The 27,718-nt window shown below is 40.6% G+C and overlaps 1 protein-coding gene across 1 annotated transcript in view; it reads right to left on the bottom strand.

Moving 5' to 3' along the window:
- The window catches only part of KIF16B (kinesin family member 16B), a 3,706,250-nt gene that overhangs the window by 803,076 nt on the left and 2,875,456 nt on the right, over window positions 1-27,718 (bottom strand). The window contains exon 23 of the mRNA XM_044056090.1: window positions 25,503-25,625. Coding sequence (XP_043912025.1) covers window positions 25,503-25,625 — 123 coding nt within the window. The remainder of the gene's footprint in view (window positions 1-25,502; window positions 25,626-27,718) is intronic.

Raw genomic sequence — 27,718 nt, 5'->3', positions numbered from 1 at the left:
AACTAAGCCTTCACCGCAACATAAAAAGAACCTGTTATGAGGAAAGATACCTCTCTGTCAAAGAAGTCTTCTCCTCAGGAACAGAATTTCCCTTTATATTAAAGCAAAGTAGCTGCCTGACTCTCTTCAAGTAGTGAATGGGAAAATGTAAACTCACCTCGGGTCTGGCCCCTTCTAGCCCTGAAAAACATGGAGTATATAGTAAATTTGTTCATAATAAAGAGTAGCAATGAATGATACTTTAGTGACTAGACTAAAAATGATCTAGCCAATCAACAGCCTAATACAAACCTATGAACAATGTCTCTTTTAAACAAGGAGAAAAAAGCAACATCCTTGGTGAGACAGACACATACACACACACACACACACACACAGGAAAATAAACAGGGGTCAATTATGAACAATCATGTCTTCTTCAAAACAACTAAAACTTTGAGAGGTTGACAGGGACACAAAAAAAAAAAAAAAAAATATATATATATATATATATATATATATATATGTTCTTTTTGCTGTGGGTTAGCCCCACCACCAACTTGATGGCAAGCCCCATACCCATGAACTGTAGATATAACAAATGCAACTAAAGAAGTGGAAGAAAGTGAGGAAAATTTAAAACTCACATTATCATTGTCCTTTGTTATGACAGTATGCAGACAATCTTCCAGGTTTTACATTCTGAGTATTGACCAAACTGGCCAGTAAAAACCAGTATGCTTCTGCCAATCAGACCAAGGGACATCAGACAAGATTTAACTAGTCTGGAAGAACCAAGGTCTACCTTACAAAAAACACATGCTCGTCCTTCTTTAAAGTCATTACATTTAAACTTGGTCCAAAAAAGTCTGGGAAATTCAAATCAAGTCCTCTATCAATCTCAACTGATACTATAGGGAGAAGAAAAGAGTACAACGAGGGTAACAATCATATCTGCAAAGAGATGTGCATCCTCATTATACACTGAGGTCTGAATGTTCTCGAAGTAGCAAGACAGATACGGTTGCAAAGGCTGTCAACAACATGAAATATAGTGGCTTGATGCAGGAGTGATCTCAAAAAACAAAAACACTGCCTTTGTGCATGACATCTCTGACTGGTATACAGCATACTATATAACAATTCTTAGTTTATCTTCAAGAAGACATGGCCTTTATACCCATTTCAGCTGGCACCCTTGTAATTGTACGTAACAAAGCTGCTGGTCACTCCAGTCCTTCCTGGCCATGAGTACCAGGCATACACACTCTGGGGTGACAAATATCTACAGTTCCAGTGACAGCTTGATTATAAGCTGTCACCCAGAGTTCTGGACCATCAACACTATCCTCCCAAAAAGGAGTGGACCCAGCAAGGGCATTAAAACCACTACTAGTAACATTTCTCATGTCCATGCAACAAACTAGCAGAATATGAGATGTTACATTCAGTGAGAGTTCCGGAGGAAACAGACCAGACAGTCATCAGACTGAGACTAGTTTGCCTCCAATCATGATGGAATATCAGCTCTAAAGAATGCCCCAGAATATTAGTCACTGTTGAAATTATCTGAACAAAACCAAAACTCTTTATAACCTGGACCAGTCCCATGGCAAGTTTCACAGGCTCAGCATCAACACAGGCATTGAAATCAACAAAGACAATTCAAGCCTACAATGACAGGAAGTTCATGAACTTTTACTGAAATTCCCCATGATAACTAGCTGGATGTTTAATTAGGAGACATTTACAATATGCACCTACTCAGAAGACATACCCAAAAGAATGGGTTCTTCCAATATTAATTTGTCCATCACAAATCTGGTGCAAAAATACATTGCTACCTCAACAATTGTGTTGCCCTACTTAGGGCTATGACTCACTAAGAAACGTTCATGATCACGGCCTTCATAAAGGACCCAAGGTTTTCATCCCACCACATCTAGATTACAACTTCCAAATTCTTTAAAAGAAGGAAGTGTGACACCAGGCCCAACCTGTACCAGAGGGACCCAGCATTAAACAACAGAGCCTTAGACTGGACCAGTGAAGAAGAATCCCATTCCCAATCTAAAAGTCAACAATGCACATGAAGAAAGCACGACCACCCTGGTCCACAAGAGCGTTTTGCTCTACGGCAGTAAAAAGTAACACTAATCACAATTTAGCCAAGTATGTGGTTAAGGCAAGTGATACCCCTGGCACTCCCTGCTTTCTATCCTGTAATGACTTGCCCTAACAAAATAGAATCATATAAAGGTTTCCGAAAATGCAACCTCTGGTAAATAAGAGCAAAGAGTAAAGAATAGTTGTGTAAAATCTTATCATAACCATAGATTTCCTTCTCTTCTATGTTGCAGTATTCTTTACATATGGGTTGTATTCCACCCTACGACCTGATGTCTGGCCAGTATACAAAAGCTTGAAGCTACTGCCAATATGTGGGATGTCACATGTCTGTTTTGACAACATTAGCCATAAAAGGATGTCTGCATGTACCATCCTCAGAATTATAATGCCCCTTGAGAAACAGGAGTCCTAAGGAAAACAATAAGTCATCCAGGGAAGATACAAGCTGCAGGAGGAAAGTGAGAGGGACAGAATACTGGAACATAGAAGAGAAGGACATCTATGGTCATGGTAAGATTTTACACAACTACTCTGTGTCTTTCTACTCAATGTTGCAGTACTCTTTACATATGGGAGAGTGCCACAGCTTAAATAGAACCCAGGGAGGAGGAAGGAACAGAAGAAGGCTGCAAGGAAGAAGACTCCAGAAAGCCATGAATAACAGCCCTTGCAAACCCTGTTCTGGACCCAGAAAGAGAGTCCAACTTGTAATGTTTAGTTAAAGTGTGCACAGAAGACCACGTAGCAGCCTCCAAAATGGAGTTAGTATCCAGACCCTTAAAGAAAGCCCCTGAGGAAGCCACAGATCTAGCTGAATGGGCTCTGAGAGAAGTAGCCAAAGACTTACCATGGAAATCATAACAAAAGGCAATAACTTTAGAAATCCAGGAAGAAATAGTCTACTTAGAAACGGGTAAACCCAGAGCCCTGGGATGAAAGGACACAAAAAGCTGATCTGACTTCCTATAGGCTTTAGCCTTATCCAAGTAAAATCTAAATTGCTTGTGTACATCTAACATATGCAAAATTCTTTCACTGGAGGACTGTGGGGAAGGGAAGAAGGTAGGCACAGCTGGATAGATTAAGAGACAAGTCATTCACAACCTTATGCATAAAAGAGAGATTAGTTTGCATGAAAACTCTGTCCTTGTGAAAAAACAAAAAAGGGTGGAGATGTCATCAATGCCTGTAACTTGGGAGACCCTCCTAGCAGAAGTCAAAGCAACCAGCAGCACAGTTTTCCAAGTGCAAAACTTCTGTGAAGCAGAACCTTCAGGCTCAAAGGGAGGCAGAGGCAGATTTTTCAGAACATAATTAAGGTCCCAAGGATGCCTTTAAGAAAAAGCTTGACTTCCAATCTGGAAGCTAAAGGAGGTGACAATGGCAGGCAAGCAAAAAGAGCAGAACAGTGGACTTTCACAGACAAATATGATAAGCCACTTTTAAGAAGCTCACACAGGTAGGAAAGCACAACAAGCATGTCCACAATAAATGGATCTACATTTCTTTTAGACACCAGATAGAAAACCTTCTTCATTTGGAAGTATAAGATTTTCTTGTATTGGTTTCCTGGCCTCCTGCAAAATCCCAAGCATGTCCTGAGAAAAACGTGCCTGGAAGGGATCAGAAGTTGATCACCCACAGGGTCAGCTGCAATGTTGACAGATCTGGATGAAGTAAGGATCCCTTGTTCTGTGTAAGGAGATCCATCCAGTGAGGCAAGCTGTGGTGATGACCCTTGGCTAACTGCAGAAGGGGGAACTAATGCTGTCTTAGCCAAAAGGGAGTCATCAACAAAATTTTCGGTTTGTCCTGCTGAATCTTCAGCACAACCTTCTCTATTATAGGGAAGAGGGGATGCATAAAAAAAAAACCCTTCCATAAGTAGGAAAGGGTGGCCACCTTCCAAGCCAGAGGATGCAGGGTCCTGGCACAAAAGAGAGGATGCTGTCTGTTCTTAGGGGAGGCAAATAGTTTCAGATGTGGAGTACCCCACTGATTAATCAGGTCCAAAACCACATCCCTGTGAAGCATCCATTCATGGGATTGTGTCATTATCCTGCTTAATGTGTCTGCCACAGTATTTTAAGCAGATGGAAGATAAACAACATAAAGAGTGATATTGTACTGAATGGCTAGCTCCCATGCCTTCATTGCTAGCCTGCACAGAAGGTAAGATTTGGTACCCTCCGTTTATGTACCATAGGACAGTGGTGTTGTCTGTAAGGATTTTCAGAGGACCTGGTTGAAAAAGAGGATGGAAAATTTGCAAGGCTATGAGCAGAGCCCTCATTTCTCTGATGGTGATGTGCTCTCTCCTCTGAGACTGACACCATAGACCCTGAACTTTTTTGGATGTAAAGGTCGACCCCAGCCCATGTCTGTAGCATCTATGAAGAGTTGTTGAGATGGCTGGGGCAGGAAACGAGGAAGACCTGGATTCAAAGAAAACTCATCTGGGATCTGTTCCTCTAGCAGATTCCAGAGAGATACCTGCCGAGGAAGCAGATCCAACCTCTGAGCGTACCATGTAGTCTTCGATGACTTTGTCAAAGCATACATGCAACATCCCCAGTACTGGCAGTAGCTTAAAGTTTTTGTATACTGCCCGGACGTTGGGTCGTAGGGCAGAATACAACCCATATGTAAAGAATACTGCAACACTGAATAGAAAATCAAAGAAATTCCAGCAGTTAGTCACTCTCATCAGAGGAAGCACAGATACCTGCTCACAAGATGCCAGTATAAATAAATAATCTCAACAACTTCAGCAGAATTAGAGTTAGGCAAATTATACAGAAAGATTATCACAATTATTAACAAATTACCGTAAAAACTCTGGAAAGATTAAATAAAACCATGAAAGGCTATATAAAAAGCATAAAATATAATCAACATAATAAAAGCAAAACAATAATATGACTACCCGTACATAAGCAGCTTTTGATCTTTCTAAACTACTAATAAGCAGCAATATTTTGTTTTTATTTTATTTATATTTATTTACCTGGATAGTGATCGATACTGACCAGTTTCAGACTCAGTCTGGGTTGAAATACGAAACATTTCACAAACAAGAAATACAGAAATGTAAGCAATAAATGAGTAAACGAGACTGATTACACACACAAAAAATGTGTGTATACCAAAGGTGCTGGAAGCTGACGAAGGCGGAGGGGAGGAGCAAAAGGGTCACTTAGTAATCTTAAGGGTCAGTTTTTACCTATTACCATAAGAGAAGTATATCCAAGACACAGCATTTATATAGTGTAAATATGAATTGCAATCGAAATGCCTGCTTAGAAATTTAATAGAAAATTACAAATGAAGCTAAAGCTGAGCATGCATGGTATGTGATCTGGTAGCCATATATTCAGAAGTTAGAGAAAAAAGAGCTGTAGTGCTGTAACATACTTACTGCTGCCACACAGAGAGCAACCGCAACAGAGGAGTGGTGAGAAGCTGTTAACTTCATTCAGACTGTTAAACACTGGAACATTAGACTTTAGATAAAAGGCTGGCTGAAGTGTCTACCAACTTACCACTGCTCTTTTGTAGTGACTGTGGATTGCTGTTAATGATCTAGTGTGTGACTAGAGCTTAAAAGCAGTGAAAGAAATTGTTAGGAACCTTTCCAGTGTCAGAATGGTGCTTAACAGACATGATTTTTTTCAAAGTCATAGAATAAACACAGTGATGCATACATAAGTTATTATTTTTCAAAAATAAGACATGAAATGCTTCACAGAATGAGGTTTTGTACACTTACCTTAGATGTAGATGTTCGAGTGTATTCAGTGTTGCAGTCATAGCACTTGGGTTATCTGCCTGCACGTAGCCCTCAGTCGGCCCGAATACCACAGTCTTGGGATTTCGGGAATCGGATGCGGTCGTCTCTTCCATGATGTCAGGTCGTCAGGGGTATAAAACATGCAGCCGACACTATTACATCAGTTTTTCTTGCCCCAGATGTCAGGAGCCCCCAAAAGTAGGAAGCAATCACATGGTGAGGAACACCTCCAGTAGAAAGTAAATACCATTGCCATAAGATATGGCCAAAAAAGAGGACAGGTAGAAGGTATAGAAAACACAGGGGGCTGGAAGGAGGGTAACCAGGACTGCAGCAGTCAATACACTCGAACATCTACATTTATGGTAAGTGTGCACAACTGTACTATGTTCTTCATGTTTCACTGTTGCAGTCATCACACTTGGGTTGATTCCCAAAGCTGAGGAAGGGTGGAGGCAGTCAAGAAGTATTACGGCTGGCTAGCAGGCCTTGTAAGACCGCTGTGGCAAATCCAGCTCTGGATTTAGGAAAGATAGGTAAGTGGTAATGCTTGGTGAAGGCGTGTACAGAACTCCAGGTTCCAGCTTCCAGGATGTCACTGGTAGGGAGTCCCTTGAGAAATACTGTACAGATTGAGGTAGCCCTAGTGGAATGAAGTCCTGTGGGGGGTAGGTTTTCCATGGTGTTTGTAGCAGAAATGGATGCAGTGTGCTATCCATTTAGAAATGGTTTGCTTTGAAACAGCCTTGCTCTCTGCCCTGTAGCAAAGTTGACTAGCAGCTGGTAAGATTTTCTGAAAGGTTTACTCCTGTCAAGATAGAACCTGAGCTGTCTGTGCACGTACAAGGAGTGCAGGATCCTTTCCCCTTTATTCTGAGGATTAGGAAAAAAGGTTGGTAAACGAATGGATTGGTTTAAAGCCACACTGGATACCACCTTGGGCATAAATGATGGGTTAGTCTTGAGGGAAACTCTGTCCGCATGGAAGATAATGAAGGGTTCCACAGCTATAAGGGCCTGTAACTCAGACACTCTTCTTGCTGAAGTGATGGCTAGAAGTAAGGCTGTTTTCCCAGAGAGGAATTTTAACTCTGTTGTAGCAGCAGGCTCAAAAAGGGGGGAGCGTGAGCTTCTCTAGTACAAAGTTAAGGTCCCAGGCAGGAGTGGGAGCTCTCCTTGGGGGTCTTAAATTGTTAACTCCTCTCAGGAACTGTTTGCTCAGAGGGTGAGAGAAGACGGGTGGCTCAGTATTGTAATGAGCTGAGATGGCAGAGGAGCCACTATGCAGGCACTGGCTCTGCTAGATAAGCTGTGCCCTTTCCTTGAGACTGGCTCCAAGAACAGTATCTTTTCCACTTTTCTGAATAGGATTTCCTAGTACTAAGCCTCCTGCCCTCAAGGATAACATCCAGCACCTGTTTACTGAGGGTTGCTGGTGATGTATTTAGGGAATAAGCCAGGCTGCCAGGTTCAGGTTTTGCAGCTGAGGATGCAAAATCTGTCCCTCCTGCTGGGACAATACAGAGGGAGCCTGATGTAGGTGCCAGGGTGGCACTGCTATCAGACTGTGTAGGAGTGGGTACCAGTGCTGGCGTGGTCAGTCTGGTGCAATAAGGATTGTCCTTGGCCTGTCCTGTTTGATCTTGAGTAGTACTTTTGAAAGGAGGGGCAGAGGGGGAAAGGCATAGATTGAAAGGTTTTCCCATGTAAAGGATAGGGCATCCACTTTCCATGCTTGACTGTGGGGAATTCTGGTGCAACATTTGCTCAGCTGATAGTTTTGGGGGGGAAGCAAAGAGGTCCACTTCTGGTGTCCCCCACTTGTGTACTAGAAGTTTGAATGAGTGGGGTTCCAGTTTCCACTCGTTTGGGTCCATTAGATTTCTGCTTAAGTCGTCTGCCAGTGAATTTTGTTTGCCTGGCAGGAATTGAGCTTGCAGGTGTACTTGATAGCTCAAGGCTGTGTTCCACAGAGCCACGCCTAACCTGCAGAGTGGAAAAAAATGAGTTCCCCCTTACTTGCTTATGTACCACATAACTGTGGTGCTGTTTGTCTTTATCAATTGTTGTCCTATTAGGATAAGGTATTTGAAGGCTGCCAGTGCATTCTGTACAACTAACATTTCTTTTTGGTTGATATGCAAGTGAATTTGTCCTGAGCACCATTTGCCTTGAATGCATTTGCCTGCCATGTGAGCTCCCCCATGCCTAGTCTGATGTGTCTGTTACCAGGGTTTGGGCGGCGGGGGGTTGAGTGAAAGGGAGTCCCTTGTTGTGGTTGCAAGCCTCTGCCCACCAAAGGAACTCTGCCCTTAGGCAAGGAATGATAGGAATCACAGTTTCCAGGTCCTGAGAATGTTGACACCAGATACTTTTTAAGTACCACTGAAGTTTCCTCATATGCAGTCTTGCATATGGAATTAGTAGAATGCATGATGCCATGAAACCTAGGGCTTGCAGTATTTTTCTTGCAGATAGCTGGGTTTGGGTGGCCAGTAGTTTGAAGTAATTTGTCAAATAAACCTGCTTTTCTGGAGTGAGGAATGCCATCTGGGAAGTTGTGTTCAAGCTTGCTCCCAGGAATACAATCTTTTGGCTGGGTACCAGATGTGACTTCTTTTCGTTGATGGTACAGCCCAGAGAAGTTAGGAGTCTCTTTACAAACATCAGGTGCTGAAGTAGCAATTCTTGACTGTCCACCTGAATCAGGCAACCGTCCAAGTATGGGTAAATTTAAATATTTCTCTGCCTGCAGTATGCAATGGCTGGAGCCAGGCACCTGGGCGCAGTAGATAAGCCAAAGGGAAGAGCAGAAAACTGATAGTGCATACAGCCTGCCCTGAAACGTAGATATTTCTTACAAAATTCCCTTATGGTGATGTGCAGATAAGCTTCTTTTAAGTCTTGGGTGACTAGCCAGGAGTCCTTGGCTAGCATAGGAAGCAGCTGCTGGAGTCTAAGCATTTTGATTTCTGATACCAGCAGGAAGGAGTTACGAGTTGACAGATCTAGAATAGGGTGCCAAGAGTTCTCTCTGGGTCCCCTTTGCTCTGCTGGAACAAGTTGAATAGCCCTGATACTGAGAAGAGAAAGTGTTTGCTTTTGGGCCTCTGCCCAATGGTTTGTAGGAAAGTCTGGCAATCCACTTGGGGTTGGCAGAGAGTGGAAGTAGAATCTGTATCCCTGGGATACAATGTTTAAGTTGGGTAATATACTCCCAGCGTTTTGCACGCAGGGTGAGTTTTCCTCCAAGGGGTGCAAGTACTTGGGCATGGCTGGGAGGAATGAAGGACAAGTCATTGTGAAATTTTTCCATAAGGGGATGGCTTACCACTCCCTGTTTTTGAGGAGGGAGCACTCCATTGTTTTGATCTGTGCATACCCTGAGACTGTAGTCTTTGTTGTCTGTTGCCCCAGGGTTTAGACTGAGAAGGTCTCGGAGGGACTGTAAAGGACCATTTTTTTGAAGGCCAATGCCTACTGAATCTAGGTGGCTGTACCTGTAAGAAATATTTAACTGTTTGCATAGATTTAGCTTTTTCCTCCATCTTTTTAAGAACTTCTTCTGCTTTTGAGCCAAGCAAACATTCTTAGTTTAATGGAGCATCTAGTTATTTTGCTTTGACATGGTCTGACAAGGTTTTTTTCCTTCAGCCAAGCATGCCTTCTCAGAACAGACCCAGTGACAGCAGCCCTGCAAGATGCTTCTAAGGCATCAAAACCACACTGCAAAGTATGTTTACCAACTTGGTTTGCCGAATGCATTAACTCTTGTAAGTCTTTATTTTCTGCAAAATCAGGAATCAACAACATTTTTGTTTAATTAGTTCCATAATATGCTGCTGGTACTTCAGCATGTGAAACTGGCAATTTAAAGCCCTGATGGCAAGAATTGCAGCGGTATATACCTTCTTACCAAATCTGTCTAAAGCCGTAGAATCCCTGTCCGAAGGGGTAGGGTTTTTGGCTGTAATAGCCTTAATACCTTTTGGTCCCTGGGTAATGGTCTCTGGATCCGCCGTGGGATTTTTAAAGATAAATTTGTGAGAGTCAGGTACTCTGTAGTACCTGTCAGGCTTTGTAGGAGCTGGCGGTAAAGTATCAGGGGTAAGACTGGATTCCATGAATACATCATCTACAATATCCAGGACAGGGGATATAGCTAGAGGCCTATGCTGAGGCAAGTCTAAAAAATTCCCCATGTCTCTTTTTGGACTGTGGGTAGTCCTGGCATTCCCAGCGGAAATGCTCTCTTAGGGTATGTAAGGTTTCACCGAAAGAAAAGTCCTCAGGGGGGGAGGCAGAGGGAATGGAATCCACTACATCCGAGTCCTCACAGGTAGATAAGGGTATGTCCTGGTAAGCACAGGGGTCAGACTCATCGGACTCATGGTCTGTAGAATCAGAAGGAAAATCAATTCTTTGTCTTTTAGAGGGGGAAGGCTGGCTTCCCCTAATTAAAGTAATAAGATCTTCAGCCATTCTAAGCATTTGCTACTGTGGCATGGGAGCTTGAGAATGCGCTTTGGTCGTCAGTTTCCTAGGCATAGTGTGAACTCTGGGCCTAAGAAATTCGATAGTTTTAGTCATTAACAAAGCAGTCAGTTTAATATGAACATCGGAAGATCTGAATATATCCTCAGAAGGCAGTGCCTGCACAGCGGCTCCAGACCCATACACGGTAGAGACATCCACAGGTTCCACAGTCGAAGAAGCATCTCATGGCATACCTGGCTCCGAATGGGTCTCAGTAGAGGCCTGCAAATCTGTAGAAGCAGGTAACAGGGGCTGCAAAAGCGCCTCACTGAGTACTGGCGAATAAGCACTGTCGGCAGTTTTGGACCTATGTGGTCTGTCTCTGTCTTTATCCTTGCATTTTTTCAGAAGTTCAGTAGTCGGATGGCTTATCGAAGTCATTTTGTAATACCGTGAATGAGAGCGAAAGAATTTAGTGACAAAAATAGCTCGACGACGAATAGTTCGGGCGTTGAACAAGGCACAAAACCGACAGCGAGGGACGTCATGGTCTAGGCCTAAACAGGTGATGCAGTAAGAATGAAAATCTCTGTGAGGTATTTACTTTCCACAGGCAAGACAATTGTTAACTTTTTCTGACATCGGTTAGAGCAAGAAAAAAGGATCCCCAATGGGGTACTTAGCTTTAGAAGACTTCAGGTTTGAAACTCAAAAAACGAAAATTTCAGGAAGCTGCCGACCGGCACTTGCAAACTGCTTCAGGCTCCTGGGCGGCAAGAAAAGATTATGTAATGGCATCGGCTGCATGTTTTATACCCCTCACGACCTGACGTCATAGAAGAGGTGACAGCATCAGACGCAGAAATCCCAAGACTCTGTTATTCGGGCAGACTGAGGGCTCCCTCCAGGCAGATAATCCAAGTGTGATGATTGCAACAGTGAAACATGAAGATCATCATCTAGATCCACAACTCAGTTTGACAAAGTAGAGTGTGATACGGGCTTATTGAGGGCTTGTGGCCTGCACTCACCTGTTGCACAAATGGCCCTGTTCACAGGTGTGCAAAGGTTGCTATTGTGATGACCCACCAATGGACCAGCAGTCAAGGAGCCTCAATCCTCACCACTGGCACCAGTGGGGATGTTCACTGGGAGGGTAACAGGAACACATACAGTATTTCCAGATGCAGCTCTCTGCATCAAATGCAATTTCCCTTAAGAGCACACAGGGACTAGTCAGTCTTAGGGCTGCTTTATCCCTCTTTCTCCAAATCCCCAATAAGACTCCCCACAGTACAGCTATAAAGTTGAAATCTCAGCTGAGTGTCCAAGCCAAGGACTCCAGTACCCTCTATGGCCAACCAGTGTTTCATGTCCCTGCCCAAATACCTGGCACACACATTCTTTGAGATTTGATTCACACACACACACACACACACACACACACACACACACACCTGGGAAAGGCTGGCAAAGGTTTACTAGCTATGCTCCTTTCTGCCCAGACTACAACGAAATTATGGCTGCCACCAGACACTCCTGCCAGCTACCTTAAGGGTCTTCCAAGGGTATCCAATACACTGAGTGAAATTAATATTAATATAAATGGTAGTTTAACCAAGAGCAAGGCTATTAGGAGTGGCCCACACAGTGTCACCACATAAATATGTAAGTACTCCCAGAACTTGACTATCTCTACAAAGATCAACTACAATTAAAGGTTTAAATATAGTTGTTAATAAATAATAAAAGAACAAGAACATACTAAGTATATATTCACAGTGAAGTCAGAATTCAAAATCACAGGAAATATTTAAAATAACATTGCAGGGCAGGCTCAGACAAAAAGAAAAACTATCTAAACTAAGCTTCAAGATATTCTTGACTGTATCTAAGAGAGTTACTATTCCCTACTTACTTAATAGAGCAAGGCAGATGATTTGGTGAGTGGCCCTTGTTTTTGTTGTCAGGCCCAAGATAGAATGCTCAGTCTCTCACTAAGAGACTTCTCAAAATAATATCTGAAATATTACTGCAGGGATAGCTTGCAGAATGACATCACTTGTTATCATCTGACTTCTAGTTCCCATGAAAACCCCCCATTGCTGGTAGCTGGCAGGACTTAGCACCTACCTGTAAAAATACACACACAAGGGCTTTGCTTATATCTGTTAATCTTCTGGAGGTTATAAAACAATTATGCACTTACACTCTTCTTGAGTGGCAATTAGTTAAAAGCACAGACAAAACAGAAAGTGTCCTAGTACAGACTTTGTGTCTCTGGCTGCCTTGAAACCTGTGAGATAGCATCTTTATGGCATAGCCTGTAAAGTGATTCAATTTCAGATATTTTTCTAAGGTTTGCTGGAATGAGGTTACCCATCCAGTTTCCTCTGTTAAAACATATGTATTTAAACAGTTACAATAGTGCATGTGGATGTCTGTTCTCTCCAGTAAGGCACACTGTGGATAAATTTCAAACCCAAGCACTTTACAAAATACCTTTTCAACACAAACGTCTGTACAAATCAACTCGACATGAATATGACATACAGTTTTAATACATTTGTAACACCACTATCTTGTATGACCCACAGTTCTAATACATTTGGAACATAAGCATTTTGAATAAATCAATTTGATATTCACAAATAACATAATTATTTACAAAATTCCAGCTAGCTGTGCTGGCAGCACCTCCTTTCATCACAGCTAGAACATGTGCTTGTGGGTGGTAGGGGCTGGGAACAGTAAGAGTATTCCTTCTTAAATTCTACTTGCAAGCAAACCTCAGAGGTATGCACAGAAGGTCACTATAACCTATTTGGGACTGGGGACAGTATGGTCATCATTTCTCGAATTTTCCTTACAATTAAATACCAGAGGTATGCACAGAAGGTCACTGTTGCCTGACAGTGTTGTCTTTATTTCTTCAACTTTTCACACAATCATACCGCACAGGAATACATACATGTGCAGTGTACTGTCTAAGAGCAACAGGTTATAATACCTGACTGGGATATTCTTTCTATTTTCTCACAATCACATATCAGATGTGTATATACGGGTGGCTTAATTCTGGGAGGGAGGGGTAAGTTAGCATAGTGTGAGTATACATCTGTAATCAATGCAGTAGATATAAAAAGTTTATACACCCCTGTTAAAATGCCAGGTTTTTGTGATATAAAAAAAAAAAAAAAAAAGAGAGAGACCAGAATAAATAATTTCAAAACTTTTCCCACCTTTAATGTGACCTATAACCTGTACAATTCAATTGAAAAACAAGCAAATCTGTTAGGGGAAAAATATAAAAAAATAAAAAACGTATAATAAGCTGGTTGCATAAGTGTGCACACTCTTAAACTAATACTTTGTTGAAGCACCTTTTGATTTAGTTACAGCATTCAGTCTTCTTGGGTACACACCTGCCATCAATAGAAGTTAGGCATGGGTAAGAAAAATCCTAGCTTCAGTAGTTAGGAATTTGTTGTTCCTGTACAGTAGTCTTAGCTCTTGGTTTGTTTTTTTGATACACTTGCTAAAGTGAAGATCAAATTTTAGTTGGCTGTCAATGATAATGCCAACGAGTTTTGTGCTAGTTTCGACTTCTACAGGAGTATTGTTTAGGGACCTTATGGAGAAGGAAAGTTTAATGTGGTTTGCAGATTTAGGTATAAAGAGTAGTAATTTTGTTTTCTTAGGGTTGAGGATGAGCTTATTATTAGTGAGCCACTTCTCTACTGAGTTGAAAGATGCCTGGGTATTTGTTAGGAGTTCTAGGGGGGAATTAGCAATAGTTATGATTGTAGAGTCATCTGCGTATTGGACAATGTTAGATTGAGGACAAGAGGAGTGGAGTAAGTTGGTGAAGATATTAAAGAGTAAATGTCCAGGAATGGAACCTTGGGGACCACCAGTTTTTACTGAGAGAGGGGTAGATAGTGCGGAGTCTCATCGTACTGACTGCAAACTACCAGAGAGATAGCTAGAGAACCATACAACTGTATTAGGGGAGAAGTTTAGGTCTACAAGTTTACTAAGTAGCAGTGTGTGTGAGACAGTGTTAAAAGCCTTAGAAAGGTCAAGGAATAGACAGGATATAAGTTTATGTTAGCAAGGACTAAGGTGTTAAGAAATGATAGTTGAGCTGTGGTTGTACTATGCTTGGGTGAGAAGTTTTTCTTGTAAGAGATAATGCATAACTTATTTGTGTATACAGTTCTCAAGGATTTTGGAGAGAGGGGAGCGATAGGTCTGAAATTAAATATTTCTGTGGAGTTACCTCCTTTATGAATAGGACGAGTGTAAAACTGTTTCCAGATAGAAGGAACTTTAGACTCAGAGATGGAGTGACTGATTAGTATAGATACAGGCATAGCAAGGGAGTATATGCAGCAATCTGGAGAAAGTAAGGAGGAATATTATCTACTGAGAAAGAGCATGGTTTGAGCTTTGAGAGTAGAGTTGTGATATAGTCAGTGGAGACAGGTTTGAGAGAGGAGTTTACTGATATATTAAAACAATGTAGGAAAAATCTGAAAAGTACAACAAAGCTTGTAACCGGCTTGGAGTCTGACATGGCTCCAGCAACTCTAACCCTGTGGGTTCTGTCCTTTAGCCAGTTTGCAACCCATCTTGTGACATATGGGTTTACATTTAAGCTGGTAAGTTTCTCTATAATACCCGAGTGGGGTATTGTGTCGGAAGCTTTTGCAAGGTCAAGGTAGGCTGTATGGACTGCCTTTCCCTCATCAATGGCCTTGGTGACTGTTTCGAAGAAGTCGACCAAGTTCAAAAGGCAAGATCTGCCCTTGACAAAGCCAAATTGGGTTGGGTCCAAGGTCAGCAAGTCCCCTATGTCCTTGTTTATGAGTTCCATTATGATCCTCTCCATAGCTTTGCAGACCAGGCTTGTTAAGCTTATGGGGCGGTAATTACCAGGGTCCGTAGAGGCACCGCTTTTGTGGAGTGGGACCACAGTTGCCATACGCCACTCCTTGGGCACATATCCTGTGGTGAGGCTAAGATTAAACAGCTGCCTTATGTGCGGGTTTAGTACTTCATTGAGTTCATGTAGCACACAGCCGGGGACCCCATCCGGTCCCATTGATGCTGTGTTTTTAGCTTTAGAGAGAGCAGCTTTCACCTGCACATTTGAGATGTCTGGGAGGCTACTCTCAGTTGGGATAGTTATCTCTCCTTTTGGGGGGAAGAGGGGGGTGAAGTTTGCGCTGAACCTGTCTGCCAGTATGTTGGCAATGTCTGTGGGTTCAGTGATTTTTGTATCATTTTGGACTAATTCTGAGCATATCTGGGAGTTTCCACCCAGGTTTCTGACATAGCTGAAGAAGGCCTTATGATTGTCTTTTGAATCTATGGCAATTTTTCTCTCAAAGTTGGCCTTGGATGATTTTATGAGGGATCGTAGTTTCTTGCTGGTGCTGATCAAAGATGCCTTCCCTTTTTGGGATTTTGCTCTATCATGTAATAGCTTTCTCCTCTTATTGTAAAATTTGTTTATGGCTGGGGTCCACCAGACTGGACGTTTGCCCTTTGTGGAAAGAGTCTTGGTTTTATTTGGGATTGCCTGATCCATGCAGTCCTGAAGGTGTTCATAGAAGGCATTTGTAAGGGCTTCCGCAGCTTGGGTTGTGGTTTCCATTGGCTCGGGGGCCTTGAAGGATACCACACCTGTCTTGAGTAGTGTGAAGATTGCTTTAGAGAAGTTCTTCACTGTGGTCTTTTGTTTGGGGTGGGGCGGGATGTGGATTTCTAGTGAGATTAGTTTATGATCTGATCTCACCAATGAGGGATATACTTCCGGTGTGGAGCATTTTGTCCCCATGTTCGTGATGATGAGATCTAGTATATTTTCTCCTCTTGTGGGGACGGTGACTAGTTGTTCCATGGCATTTGAATTTATGAACTCCAGGAACCTTTGGGCTAGAAAGTTTGGGCTTGAGTAATGTTCCCAGTCTATATTCGGGTAGTTGAAGTCACCCAATATGATGGTGTTTGGTGATACATTTATACCCTCCAATGTCTTTAGGAAGGCTGTGTGGGTTTCCTGAGTTTGAGAGGGTGGCCTGTAGCATGCTACAAATTGTAGAACAGTTTTGCCTATGGTTAATTGCACCTGGATGGTTTCCGATGCTTCATGCTTAGCCACCAACCTGGAGGTGTGGGTATCCTTGATGAATATGGATACACCCCCTCCTTTTGTGGTGTGGTCCGGGTTTTGGGGCCGGAACGCATGATATGAGATGAAACCTGATCGTGCCGGGGTGCTCTCAGGAGCCTTGAACCAGGTTTCAGTCACAGCACAGACATCGATGTTCTCAATACTGAGAAGGGCCTCGAGTGCGTGCATTTTGAGATTTAGACTTCTGGCATTGAGCAGCATTACCCTTAGTTTCTTCACGTTTTTGTTTTCTAGGGTGGTAGGTTTAGAATTTGAGCCTTGCCTAAAAAAGGCACTATGGAGGTGGCAAGAGCCTTAGCCAATATCCGGAATCCCAGGGGTGACAGGTGCAAGCCGTCCCTTGCGAAGCAGCGTGGCTTGTCGAGCATGTCATCCCAGGCAGACAGGCACTGGATCCCCTTTGAATGACACCAGAAATTAAGCCAATTGTTAAAGCTGATCATCTTGTCACTATATTGTGGCATCATTCTTGGTGAAGGAAGGATACTGCTCAGGGTCAGGGTCATACCTGCCTGGGCTACATAATCAGAGAGCTCCTCTATGTCTCTTTTCATGTAGTCCAGGGAGTGCGTCTCAGGTCATTCACACCAGCATGGACAATGACTGTGTCATACTTGTACTTGCCGTGGAGTGACCTGAGTGCTTGTGTTATGTGGTGGATTCTAGCGCCCGATAGGCAGCTTACCGTGACCTTCTCCTTGTTCAGCCTGGTGAGTGGGACGTCAGTGTGTCTGACTACGGAGTCACCTATGACAAGTATGTTTGGTGTTGTATTTGGCCTTAAGGGCATTGACTGCTTTGCACACTGATTTTGTTGTTTATGTGTTGTTTGTGTGGTGTATTGAGTTTGCAGTTGCTTGGGTGTCTGCTTTGGAGGCCTCTGCTGTTTAGGTAAATTTTTACTCAGAGCCTCCGAGTATGTCTTAGTGTGTTTGATTCAGTGGTGTGGTTGAGTTATGTGAGACTGGTATTGTGGTGTGTGTAGTTGCCTTCTCCTCCTGCCTGGTCTTGCCAGTCCTGAGTTGAGAGAGCTCAGCCTCCAGTTTGGCTAAATAGCTGCATCTCTCGCAAGTGTTAGTGTTACGTGGGAGGAGGAGAGGGTTGTCCATGTACATGAGGCAATTGTAACATTGTCTCAGAATTCCCAGATTCACCAACTGGGCAGGAGAGGCGCCAGCATCTGACCCTTGACATGCTAGAAAGATTTATGAGTTGGTATGAGACAGAAAAGTAGTGGGCTTAGCAGGAAGTGGGCACTCCTGGGGGTTTTGCTAGTGAGAGATTTGTATAATATAGGAGTGCTTGACCTGCAAAGAGAATGCTTATAAGACAAGGGATATGCTTATAAGACAAGTGCTGAGCTTTTTGAGAAGAAAAAGCTATTTGGAACAAGTGCTGCACTTTTTAGTGAAGGTGCAAACTGTTTAGGTTCCTAACAGAGCAGTTCTAAGGGAAAAATTGAAGAACAGACTTTCTGGAGCCAGAAAGAGTTTAACCTTGTTTAACCGGCGCTGCTCGATGCTGCTCTAGTGGCAACTCCGCGCTAAAGCACGTTAAAGCGTGCTTAATAGCAGGGGCTGGAAAGAAGCAGGAATAGACCCAAAATGGACAATAAAACTACAGTTTTAAGTCAGTAACCACCTCTACGGGGGGGCAGGGAAGCTGCTCAATGTTATTCACTGCCACTGATCAACAGAGAGACTTTCCTTTAGCCCAAGCAAAAATGGCCTCACAGAAACTTTCAAATAGTTCAGGAACAGCAAGCCTGTAACTGAACTTTTTTAACTCTCAGAAAAGTGGGAAAAAAGCAAGATTTTTTTTTTTGTATGTTTTAATCAGAGATAGCAGAGGTTCACAAGTAATATCAAGTTATAACAGTGCAGTAAATGACCCCACACAAGAGTGCTAGGTCAAGGACAGAAAATATGCAAGTTTTAAGAAAAAAACGATTTAAAATTAAGTGCAAACAGGAAATACAGCAAACAGCTTTTGGTTGTGCTCTAAATACAGCTACTAATACAGAAATCAAGTTTAACAAGCCAGCAAATGCTCAAGCTAGGCAGCTATGCAGAAAAACTTAGCAAATAAACAAAGAAAAAATACTATTCAGTCGCATACCGCCTACTCAGAGGTGATCTGTGCCTGACGTACAAGGCCATGTCCAATCCTGAATTAATGGACATGCTCCACCTTAGAAAATCCAAATCCATCAGAGCCACGAGAACAAGTGACTTAAACCTCAACACAGAAATAAATAGAATGTGCTGGAGGGACAGATTCATAACCCAGAGGCTCCCTACACTCTGGAACAGAATCCCAGTCCATGTTAGGCAGAGCCCCTCATTGACTCTATTCAAGAGAAATCTCGACGAGTGGATGGGAGATCGTAGGTTTACCCCGGGGGTCATCTCTGTGTCACTACTAGACAGAGGCATAGTAAACTAAACCCTAAAAGGGCGTAGTATTCTCATCCTAAGGGGTGGTGTAAGCCACATACACTCTGGCTAGGCTTATAAATGTCCTAGGGCAGATAGCCTAGTAAGAACCTATGAACCTACGGATGGGAAACAGAAAGTTTACCCCAGGGATCACTTCACTGGCTCTTCTGGACAGAGGCACAGGGAACTAATCTAAAGAGGCTGCGAAAGCTAACACATTCCAGCTAGGATTATAAATGCCTTCAGGCAGATAGCCTACTACCTGCCTATGAACCTATGAAATATGCTACGATTCTTGTATCTGCAAAATATTAACTTTTTTTTTTCTTCATTAGCAAATGTTCTCAGTGAGAGACAAGTAGTCTACAGCTGAGGGCAGTTATACAACGGAATTCTGTACATTCTATTCAGGATAAAATGTACAACAATGTAAGTTAACTGTTTTTTTTTCTCTTTGCTGACAGCTTTTACATGGAAATGAGCTGTCTGCAAGTGCAAAAAAATACATTGTGAGAGTTCTGAGCATTCTATGCTGAGGGATATGCAAAATTTAATGGCAGAATAACAAACAGATCAGTGAAAAATAAAGTTTGAAATTATGGGAAGTGAATAACAGATAGTAGCCTTCCTGGATCTATATTAAATCAGTGAACGCTGACTTATCGACCCTTTAGGAGCAAAACCTGACAATCCTGAAGACATGAAACAGCGATTTATTTACCAGGTAAAAAAATCACTGGGCCGTTTTCGGGACATTGCCATTTCCACCACTGTGGTGTGATCTCAGAGTTGGTATATTTAAGTAGGGAGGGTGTGGGGGACACAATCTCACACATCAGAGGGTATGGTAGGTGAAGCCCCCCCCACTTTATTTTGTGTTTTAAACTTTTTTTTTTTTTTTGGTGAAACAGCAATTTTTTCCCCTGGGGAAAAAAATCATTGTTCCATGTCTTCAGGATTGTCAGGTTTTGCTGCTTAAGGGTTGATAAATTAGCGTTCGCTATTTTAAGCATTCGCTGATTTAATATAGCAAACTTAATCATTTAAAATATGCACTGTTCTACTAAATATTACTTTTATTTAAAGGTAGCCAGTGACCTTTTTCTTAAGGCAAAAAGTTAATATTTTCTTAAAGCATACAAACTATTTTTCAAATATGGGAGGGGAATGCAGAAAAGAAAAGAAAAACAATAATCATTGTAACTGAGAAAACAGGCTGTAATATCTACTTTACCATGGTTAACCTTAATTTTAGAGTAGGTTATTCCTGTGGGTACAGTTATGCCTATCTGGAGGGTTAAACTTAATTGTTGAAAATCCATATATGTTTGAGTGTTTCTTCTAAGTTAACAGGGGATGAGGGTATTCCGAAATGTTAATGGCCTTAAAGGTACAGACAAAAGGGATAAATTATTGATATAGTAAGAAATGCACTCTGAAAACAGCAATACTGCAACAGCCACATCTGGAAAGAAATGAGCATGTAGATTTGACAAACAAATTATTTTAGGATGGATACTCAACACAATAGCAGGGACAAAGAAAAAAGGGGGGGGGGGTTAATAATACTACTGATTGCTAGAGTCTCTCCGGTAGTGATAGAAGAGAAAATAAAGACTATAATGGTAGATATGTGATACTAAGGGGCTACTGGCATGGGAGAAAAATTGCACTGGATGTATTTACATTCCACCACAGACTGCTATTATGAAGCTTAAGAAAATCTGGGGAGAAATAATCAGCTTTCAGCAAGAATATTACTTACACCTGGGGAATGGAACTTGAGTTAAAATAGGGAGGATGTATTACGGGGACATAGAAGGAAAAATATAACAAAAGATGTTAGATTTCTGAAGAAATCTATGAAAATATCTGTTACAGAAGATGTGAATTCAGTAGTAGGAACTCAGAGAATTTACATGTCTATTCCCAAGTTAAAATAAATGGGCTAGACCAGAGAGAAAAATTTCACAAAAACATGGCCATCAACACCCCTCCAAATAACTATTTCAGATCATGCACCAATAAAAACTAGGAGAAAACTGCAGGGTAATGAAGTAAAAATGAGGCACTTGTGCTTTCCACCTACTTGTTAAAAACAGAAATAATTTAAGGAATGGGTAGTGGAAATTATTCAACAGTTATTAGGGAAGATAGAAATTTCTTTAGAAGGGACAGCAAGCGAGTGGGATAAAATGAAAATGGGGCTTTAAAATAGGGTAGAAATAAAAGAGAAAGTGATACAGTTAAGAAATAACAGGAATTATTTTGAGGGGCTGACTAAGCTTAAAGTACTGCAGAATAAGGTGAATCGTACAGGACAAGAACAGGAGCAACTGTGGCATGCTAAACAAAAAATAAGAGAGTATTTTAATACTATGCATGAGTTTGGAAAGATTGCTGTTAAGCAACTATTTTTGATAATGCCATAGCACAAAAATTTTGGGCACAATGACTTAGGCAACAGAAAGTAGAAAGGATTGTCACCAAACTTAGGGAGCCTATGAAAAGAAAAATAACCAGAGATTCTACAGAGGTGTTAAGAAATATTTTGGAAACTTTATGTAAATGTGTATAAAGCAGAGGAATGTGGAAACAGAGCGAGCACAAGTGGAAATATTTATAGAAGACTTAATTATGCCAAGACTGGGAGAAGATGAGGCTCAATAACTAATAGTTAAGGTAGGAGTTGATGTAATTAAAAGCAATGATTATAATCAGTTAGGAGGGAAGTCTGCAGGAACAGATAGTATTCCTGTGTAAGTGTGAAAGCTAGGAGGGAAGACAGTGATAAAGATCTGGAAGATTTTGTTTAACAGTATTTTAGAAGGAGGGGGAAGCACTGGTTTTCTTGGAAGAAAGCTGTGGTGGCTGTATTATCCTAAGAAGGGAAAGACCCATCAGACTCAGACTCATATGGACCCACTTCAATTTTAAACCATGATTATAAAGTATTTATGTCACTGCTAGCTAAAAGAATGGCAAAGATGTTGTGAAAATTCATAAGAGATGGAGGAATGCGGTTTTGTGGAGGGGTAGCAAATATCTGATGGCATTAACAGAACAATAATCCAGAGGGAAGCACAGTGTAAGAAAAACGTGTTGGTGGTAGGTCTTGAGGTAAAGAAAATATTTAACAGAGTAAGTTGGGATTTATGAGTAGGGCAATGGAAGCATTTGCATTTCCTGTCGCAATATTAAGATTAATTAGGAGTGTATATGAAGGAGCACTGGAAATATTAGTGGGAGGATTCCTCTTCAATACTTTGTGTTTCAACAGAGGAACTGGGCGGGAGGGTTCCACTTCAATACTTTGTGTTTCAACAGAGGAACCGAGCAGGAGTGTCCTTTTCCCTTGTGTCTGCTTTATATTTACAGCCACTGGCAAAGAAAATAAAGGACTCAAAAATCCAAGGATATAACTAGCATGGTAATCAGAAAAAAATTGACTTTACTTGCAGATGATATTATTTTGTACTTGATAAATCCAGAAAAAGACAGCTGTGTGTTTTGGAACATTTTGAGACAGTTTCAAGTCTTTTCAGGATATACAATTAAAGACTAAAGCTGTAAATTATGTAACTACTCAAGACTTGGTTCAACAATGCTCATGTTTATGGGGACATGATAATATATTTAGGAGTATGGATTAAAACGGCTTTCCCTATGGCAGCTAAAAATATGTGGGAAGAGACTAAAGAAAAAATAATATAAAAACTGAGAAACTGGAAGCTGTTGTTTATGAATATGTAAAGTAACATACAAAAAATGAAAATGTTTTAGTCCTGTTAGTTTTCTATATATATGCTAGGCATATTTTTAACAACCAGAAGAAAAGTTGTGATCCACAATTAATAAACAGTTGAAAGAATTTATCTGGGAGAGAAAGTTGGCAAGAGATAAGTGCGATAAACTGATCATTCCAATAGAACAAGGTGGTTTGGATTACTGATTTAAATGGATATTTTAGAGCAGCACAGCTAAGGATCATATACATAACACAAGCAAAAGGCTACAATTCAAAGAGGAAACGGATGATGATGAAGGGAGAGTAGTTCAAGAAATAAGGACAAAGCAAGATTTTGGATGCAGTCTTTAATGAGAATAAAACCACCACCATACAGACTATTATATTCATAAATTTGCAGAAAGTATTCTAAGAACTATGCCAACACAGGAATGGAGAAATGTAATTTGGCCCATAGAGTTGACTGCAAGTAGGAGTACAGGAAATGGACAAGAGGGGGGAGAAATTTACTGGAGAAACCTGTCAGAGAGACAAAAGAATTGGGAGCAAATAACTACAGAGGGAAAGGTAATAGAGTGGAATGATGCCAAATAGTTTGGACTGCAGGTTAAAGACTACCTTCCTATTAGGATTGATATCAGAGCACAAGCAAAGAGAAGGGGAAAGGGCTTGGGGAATCTAGAACAAAAGTTGCTGCTAAAATGAGTATAATCAATAGTTCACATAACATACTGCATGGTAACTGTAAGAATCAATCAGATGAAGTTAGAAAAGTTTGGTAAGAGAGACTGAAGAAATTTATAAAAGAATAAGGGCAGGACATCTTTATGGCTCCCAAGTATACAACAAAGTCCAGAAGGTTTAGTATTTTTGCATGAAAGTGTTTGCATATATTTTTTTAATAACTCAAACGTCAAAGAATTTCTCCTCAGGAAAATTGGAAATGCTAAAGATGCAACAGAGAAGAAAGATGTAACTGGGAATGTATTTTAGGGAATGTAATGAGTTGGCAGATTTTTAAAATTCCCTACAGAGTACTTTGTGAGAAATAACTAGTGGAGCAAATAGCCGTGACTAAGGAAATGATTCTTCTGAGCTGGGATACAGGATCTGAATTCCTAGATATAAGTTTAATTCTGTTGGCTGACAAAAAAGAATTACTTGAAAATGCAAATCAAAATCTAAACAGACTGTATTTGAAAAATTAACTACTGTAAAAGAGATAAAGAAATGGAATAGGACTCTCTTGAAAAAGCAAGGTGTAAACACATTATAGAAATAACTGAAATTTGTGGGAGCAATACATGCAGAATAATGTTCAGAAGGAGGAGTGAGGTTTAAGGGAAGGCAGGAATTGAGTGGTTTATGTAATGTTGGACTGAAAGACAGTTGTGAAGACAAAGAAAAACAATGTATAATGTGTGCAAATGGAAAAAAAAATGTTAGCTTTATTGTATGTGTGCCTATGTCTTAAGTGATAATAAAGGTGTTTAAAAAAAAGAAAGAAAACATTTCTGTCTGGAAACTGTCATCTGAAATCTGACATCAACAGGCTTTACTGAAATGGTTACTAATCAACCACACTGTATAAATGGAGGGAAGTTTAACTGATGTACTTTTACAGTGCCCAAATTAATTTCAACTAACTGCCTCTAATAATACCAGCATTCTAGTACTTACACAGAAACATATGAGAAACAAAGCTTTCAAAAACTTTGAAAAGTCACAGTCAAAAATATATGCGTTGGCATCTGATCCAAAGTGCACTATGGAATTTGAAGACTTATCTGCTATTACAATATGCTTTCTCAGAAACTTACACAGCTACCTTTTGTTAAAAATGTGATGCTGATGTTTAGGGAAGCATACAATTTGGTACCACTCCCATCACTGCCTAATAACAGGTATTTCTCTCATCATTTGAAACTGTAACTTGCAGTGCTTATTATGATATTTCTGTACTATTAACATAGAAAATATTAGATCTGATTTTTTGCATACAGTTTTAACTCAAGTGGTTCACAATACTTATTGCAAAAAATAGTCAAACATTCAAAAACCGAGCTGGGCTTACTGGAAATTGACAGTTTAATGACACTGAACTTGCAAGCTACATGTATAATCACAATTTCATAAAGTAAGGAAAAAATGAAAGTGAGGAAGACAATACATTTCAAATGATTGCCAATCTCCCTACAAACTTTTTGTAGCACACTTTAATATTAGCTAGCAAAATTTCCCAAGTCAGAATTTCATTATTACTACTTTTCCCAAATGGTTCTACTGATAAAACCCATCTTTCATGTCACAAAAATGATTAACTGCAAGTTAAACATCATAAATATTTCTGCATGACAAATCATATTTCCCCTCAGAAACAATTCACACACGACTGCTCACCACAAATTCATGATCATATCGTAGTCTCTTAAAAGTACTCATCTGCATGTATTCATACATTCATTTTCAACTGCTTGTCTCTGAATGCTTAAGAGCTGATGACACAAATTCAGAAAGCAATTTGATGTGCTTAATAACGTTACTCATCCAAGACAGAAAATTTTACTTTAAAGACCTACTTTGGCACTTGAACACTGAATACCCTAGTTAGTACTGGAAGAAGTGCAAATTACAGTATAATAACATTTTCTTTACAGGACTTCATCTGCAGCTGTATATATGTTTACTAAATCAAAACACATTATTTTTCTGTCATTTTCACAATGATGTTGTGCTCACCTTTACTTCAAACTCATAATGCTCATCTTTTCCTTGTCCGTGTAGCTTATAGCGAGGAATACTAATTTTGATGGGATCCTTCAGGTCATCTGGATTAGCTCCAAGAGGACGAGATGCAATTCGCTGTCAGAAAACATAGATAAAAATCATTGTGAACTTGTACTCAGACAGAAGTGACAATCATAGAAGTTAAGCATACATTACAGTCTCTCACACGCACACACAAACACCACCTAAAAATACATTGTATTTACTGAAATGACATCAGCCTTTAAATGCAATTTTCACATTAAAGGACAACTATGGTCTATGTACAAACACTCCTTTCCTTAGTTTAATTTCTTCAAGTCTTTTGGGTTTCTAATATCATAATGGGAATGGACCCCATTTCCATGTCAAACTATAATTAAAATTCATGAAATTAGCATTGTTTCAATCTTTGATGGTAGTTAGAAGTGCCCTTTACAACATGCCCAGAATTGACTCCTTCTGCAATTCATACAGATTTACATGTATTGGTAATGTATCTAAGTAAAATTGTCAATTTTTTATTATATTTTTATAAGACTCATTGCTCCTACTATTGGAACTGTCTGGGTATCCTTCTTCCACATTGTTATTGATTCTGCCTGTAAATCCTGGCATTTTATGACTTTGTGTCTTTTTCTAAACAAAACACTGTAGTCACTGATTGTACCAATTTTAATGGTCAATGCTATTTTTGCCTTCTTTTCATGGACTACTATATCCCCTCCTCTGTGTGTATTACCCACTGCAGAGAATGATTTCCATATATCTGTATATTAAAAACATGAATTAATAGTTTTTGCCCCCTGTGGCCTTTGTATCCTAGTCAGTTTTCTCAACGCATACCATGTTGGGGCTGAATAAAATCTCGTGATACTTTCTTTAGGAATTTATCTCCCTTGCCCCTGCATTATTTCACCTATGGCATCCTTTGTCAATGGTAAAGCAAGGAACCTATAAGCTCTTTCTTGTTATTTCATATTCCTTGAGGTTGTAAAGCTATTTGGGCTCAAAACTCACAACTCGTTACCTTTTGTGTTGCTATATTAAGCTGCATTCTTTCCCTTCCCTGGGCCACAAATCTACTAAGACTTTTGTAGTCTGAAGGTGAATAAACCTGATAATTGCTGACAACAATTTCATAAATTACTGAGCTTTGCAAATCAAGACATATGATGCTCTGGCTGAGCTGGAAAGGATGATATGACCTTAAACTCACACAATAGACTTTTTAAAAATGGCTATGACATTTCAGTTATTTCTTTATTCTCCTGCAGCAAGACCTTATCACAAATGAACCAAAACATATGTGTGAAACAAATAAGCAACACCCACTGCAAAAACTCACTGACATTTTTACTGAGGATTCTCAAACTTGACTGCATTTCTTTCTATGTTCATTCTATGTAAATGGGATTGTGATCTGATCTGACTGGACAGACCTGGGTATCGTAATCACAATAGCTGAACACTTACTATGACATTATTGGCAAGAAGCAGCTTTTCAAGGAAAAAAAGAACTTGTCAGCATGTCATGAATGCATTCAGAGTAAAAAAAATAAAATTTGTAATAAGTAGTTAGTGTACTGCTGGCAGATCTAGGTCAGGAAGAACTTCCTATTTTTTTTTTCAATTACTGCCCATAGTTGCCCTTTAAGAAAAGGTAGTTTTCACAGGCATGTGAGAAAAGCTTACAGATTTTACAGCTGCACTACTCCCCTTATTCACTAAATTTATGTTAGCCAAGTATGTAGCGATTTTTTGGCCACCTTCCCAGTCTGATGATTAAGCCTCAGTCAGCAAACTATATGTCTGTTCATACTACTGTCCTTTCCCAGCTAATACACCAATATCACCCTTGGAGAGGTGCCATCTCTGCAATGGGGATTTCATTTGTAGAGCACTCCTCCTGTATGCCAGCAGTGGAGTCATGAGTTAATCCACTACTTAGATGGATGGTATTTTTTACATCTATCCATTCCCCTGTAGGCTACACAGTACAGCACAAACTTCTGCAGTGCCATAACTAATGTGGGAGACAAGATTCAACACACCTGTGCTGCTCAACTGAGGAATACTCTTTAGCCTGATCTTACGTGATCCCTAAGGCATGTAGCTGCAACCCTGGGCCCTCCCCATAGGTCTCTTTCCTGCAGCAGATCTAAATCAACTCCCAACACCGATAAGGC

This window comes from Protopterus annectens, chromosome 1.part2, assembly GCF_019279795.1.
Source record: "Protopterus annectens isolate FY-2018-M chromosome 1.part2, PAN1.0, whole genome shotgun sequence".
NCBI lineage: Eukaryota > Metazoa > Chordata > Ceratodontiformes > Protopteridae > Protopterus > Protopterus annectens.
Note: the sequence above shows the minus strand (reverse complement) of the source record. Positions and strands in the feature narration are given on the sequence as shown.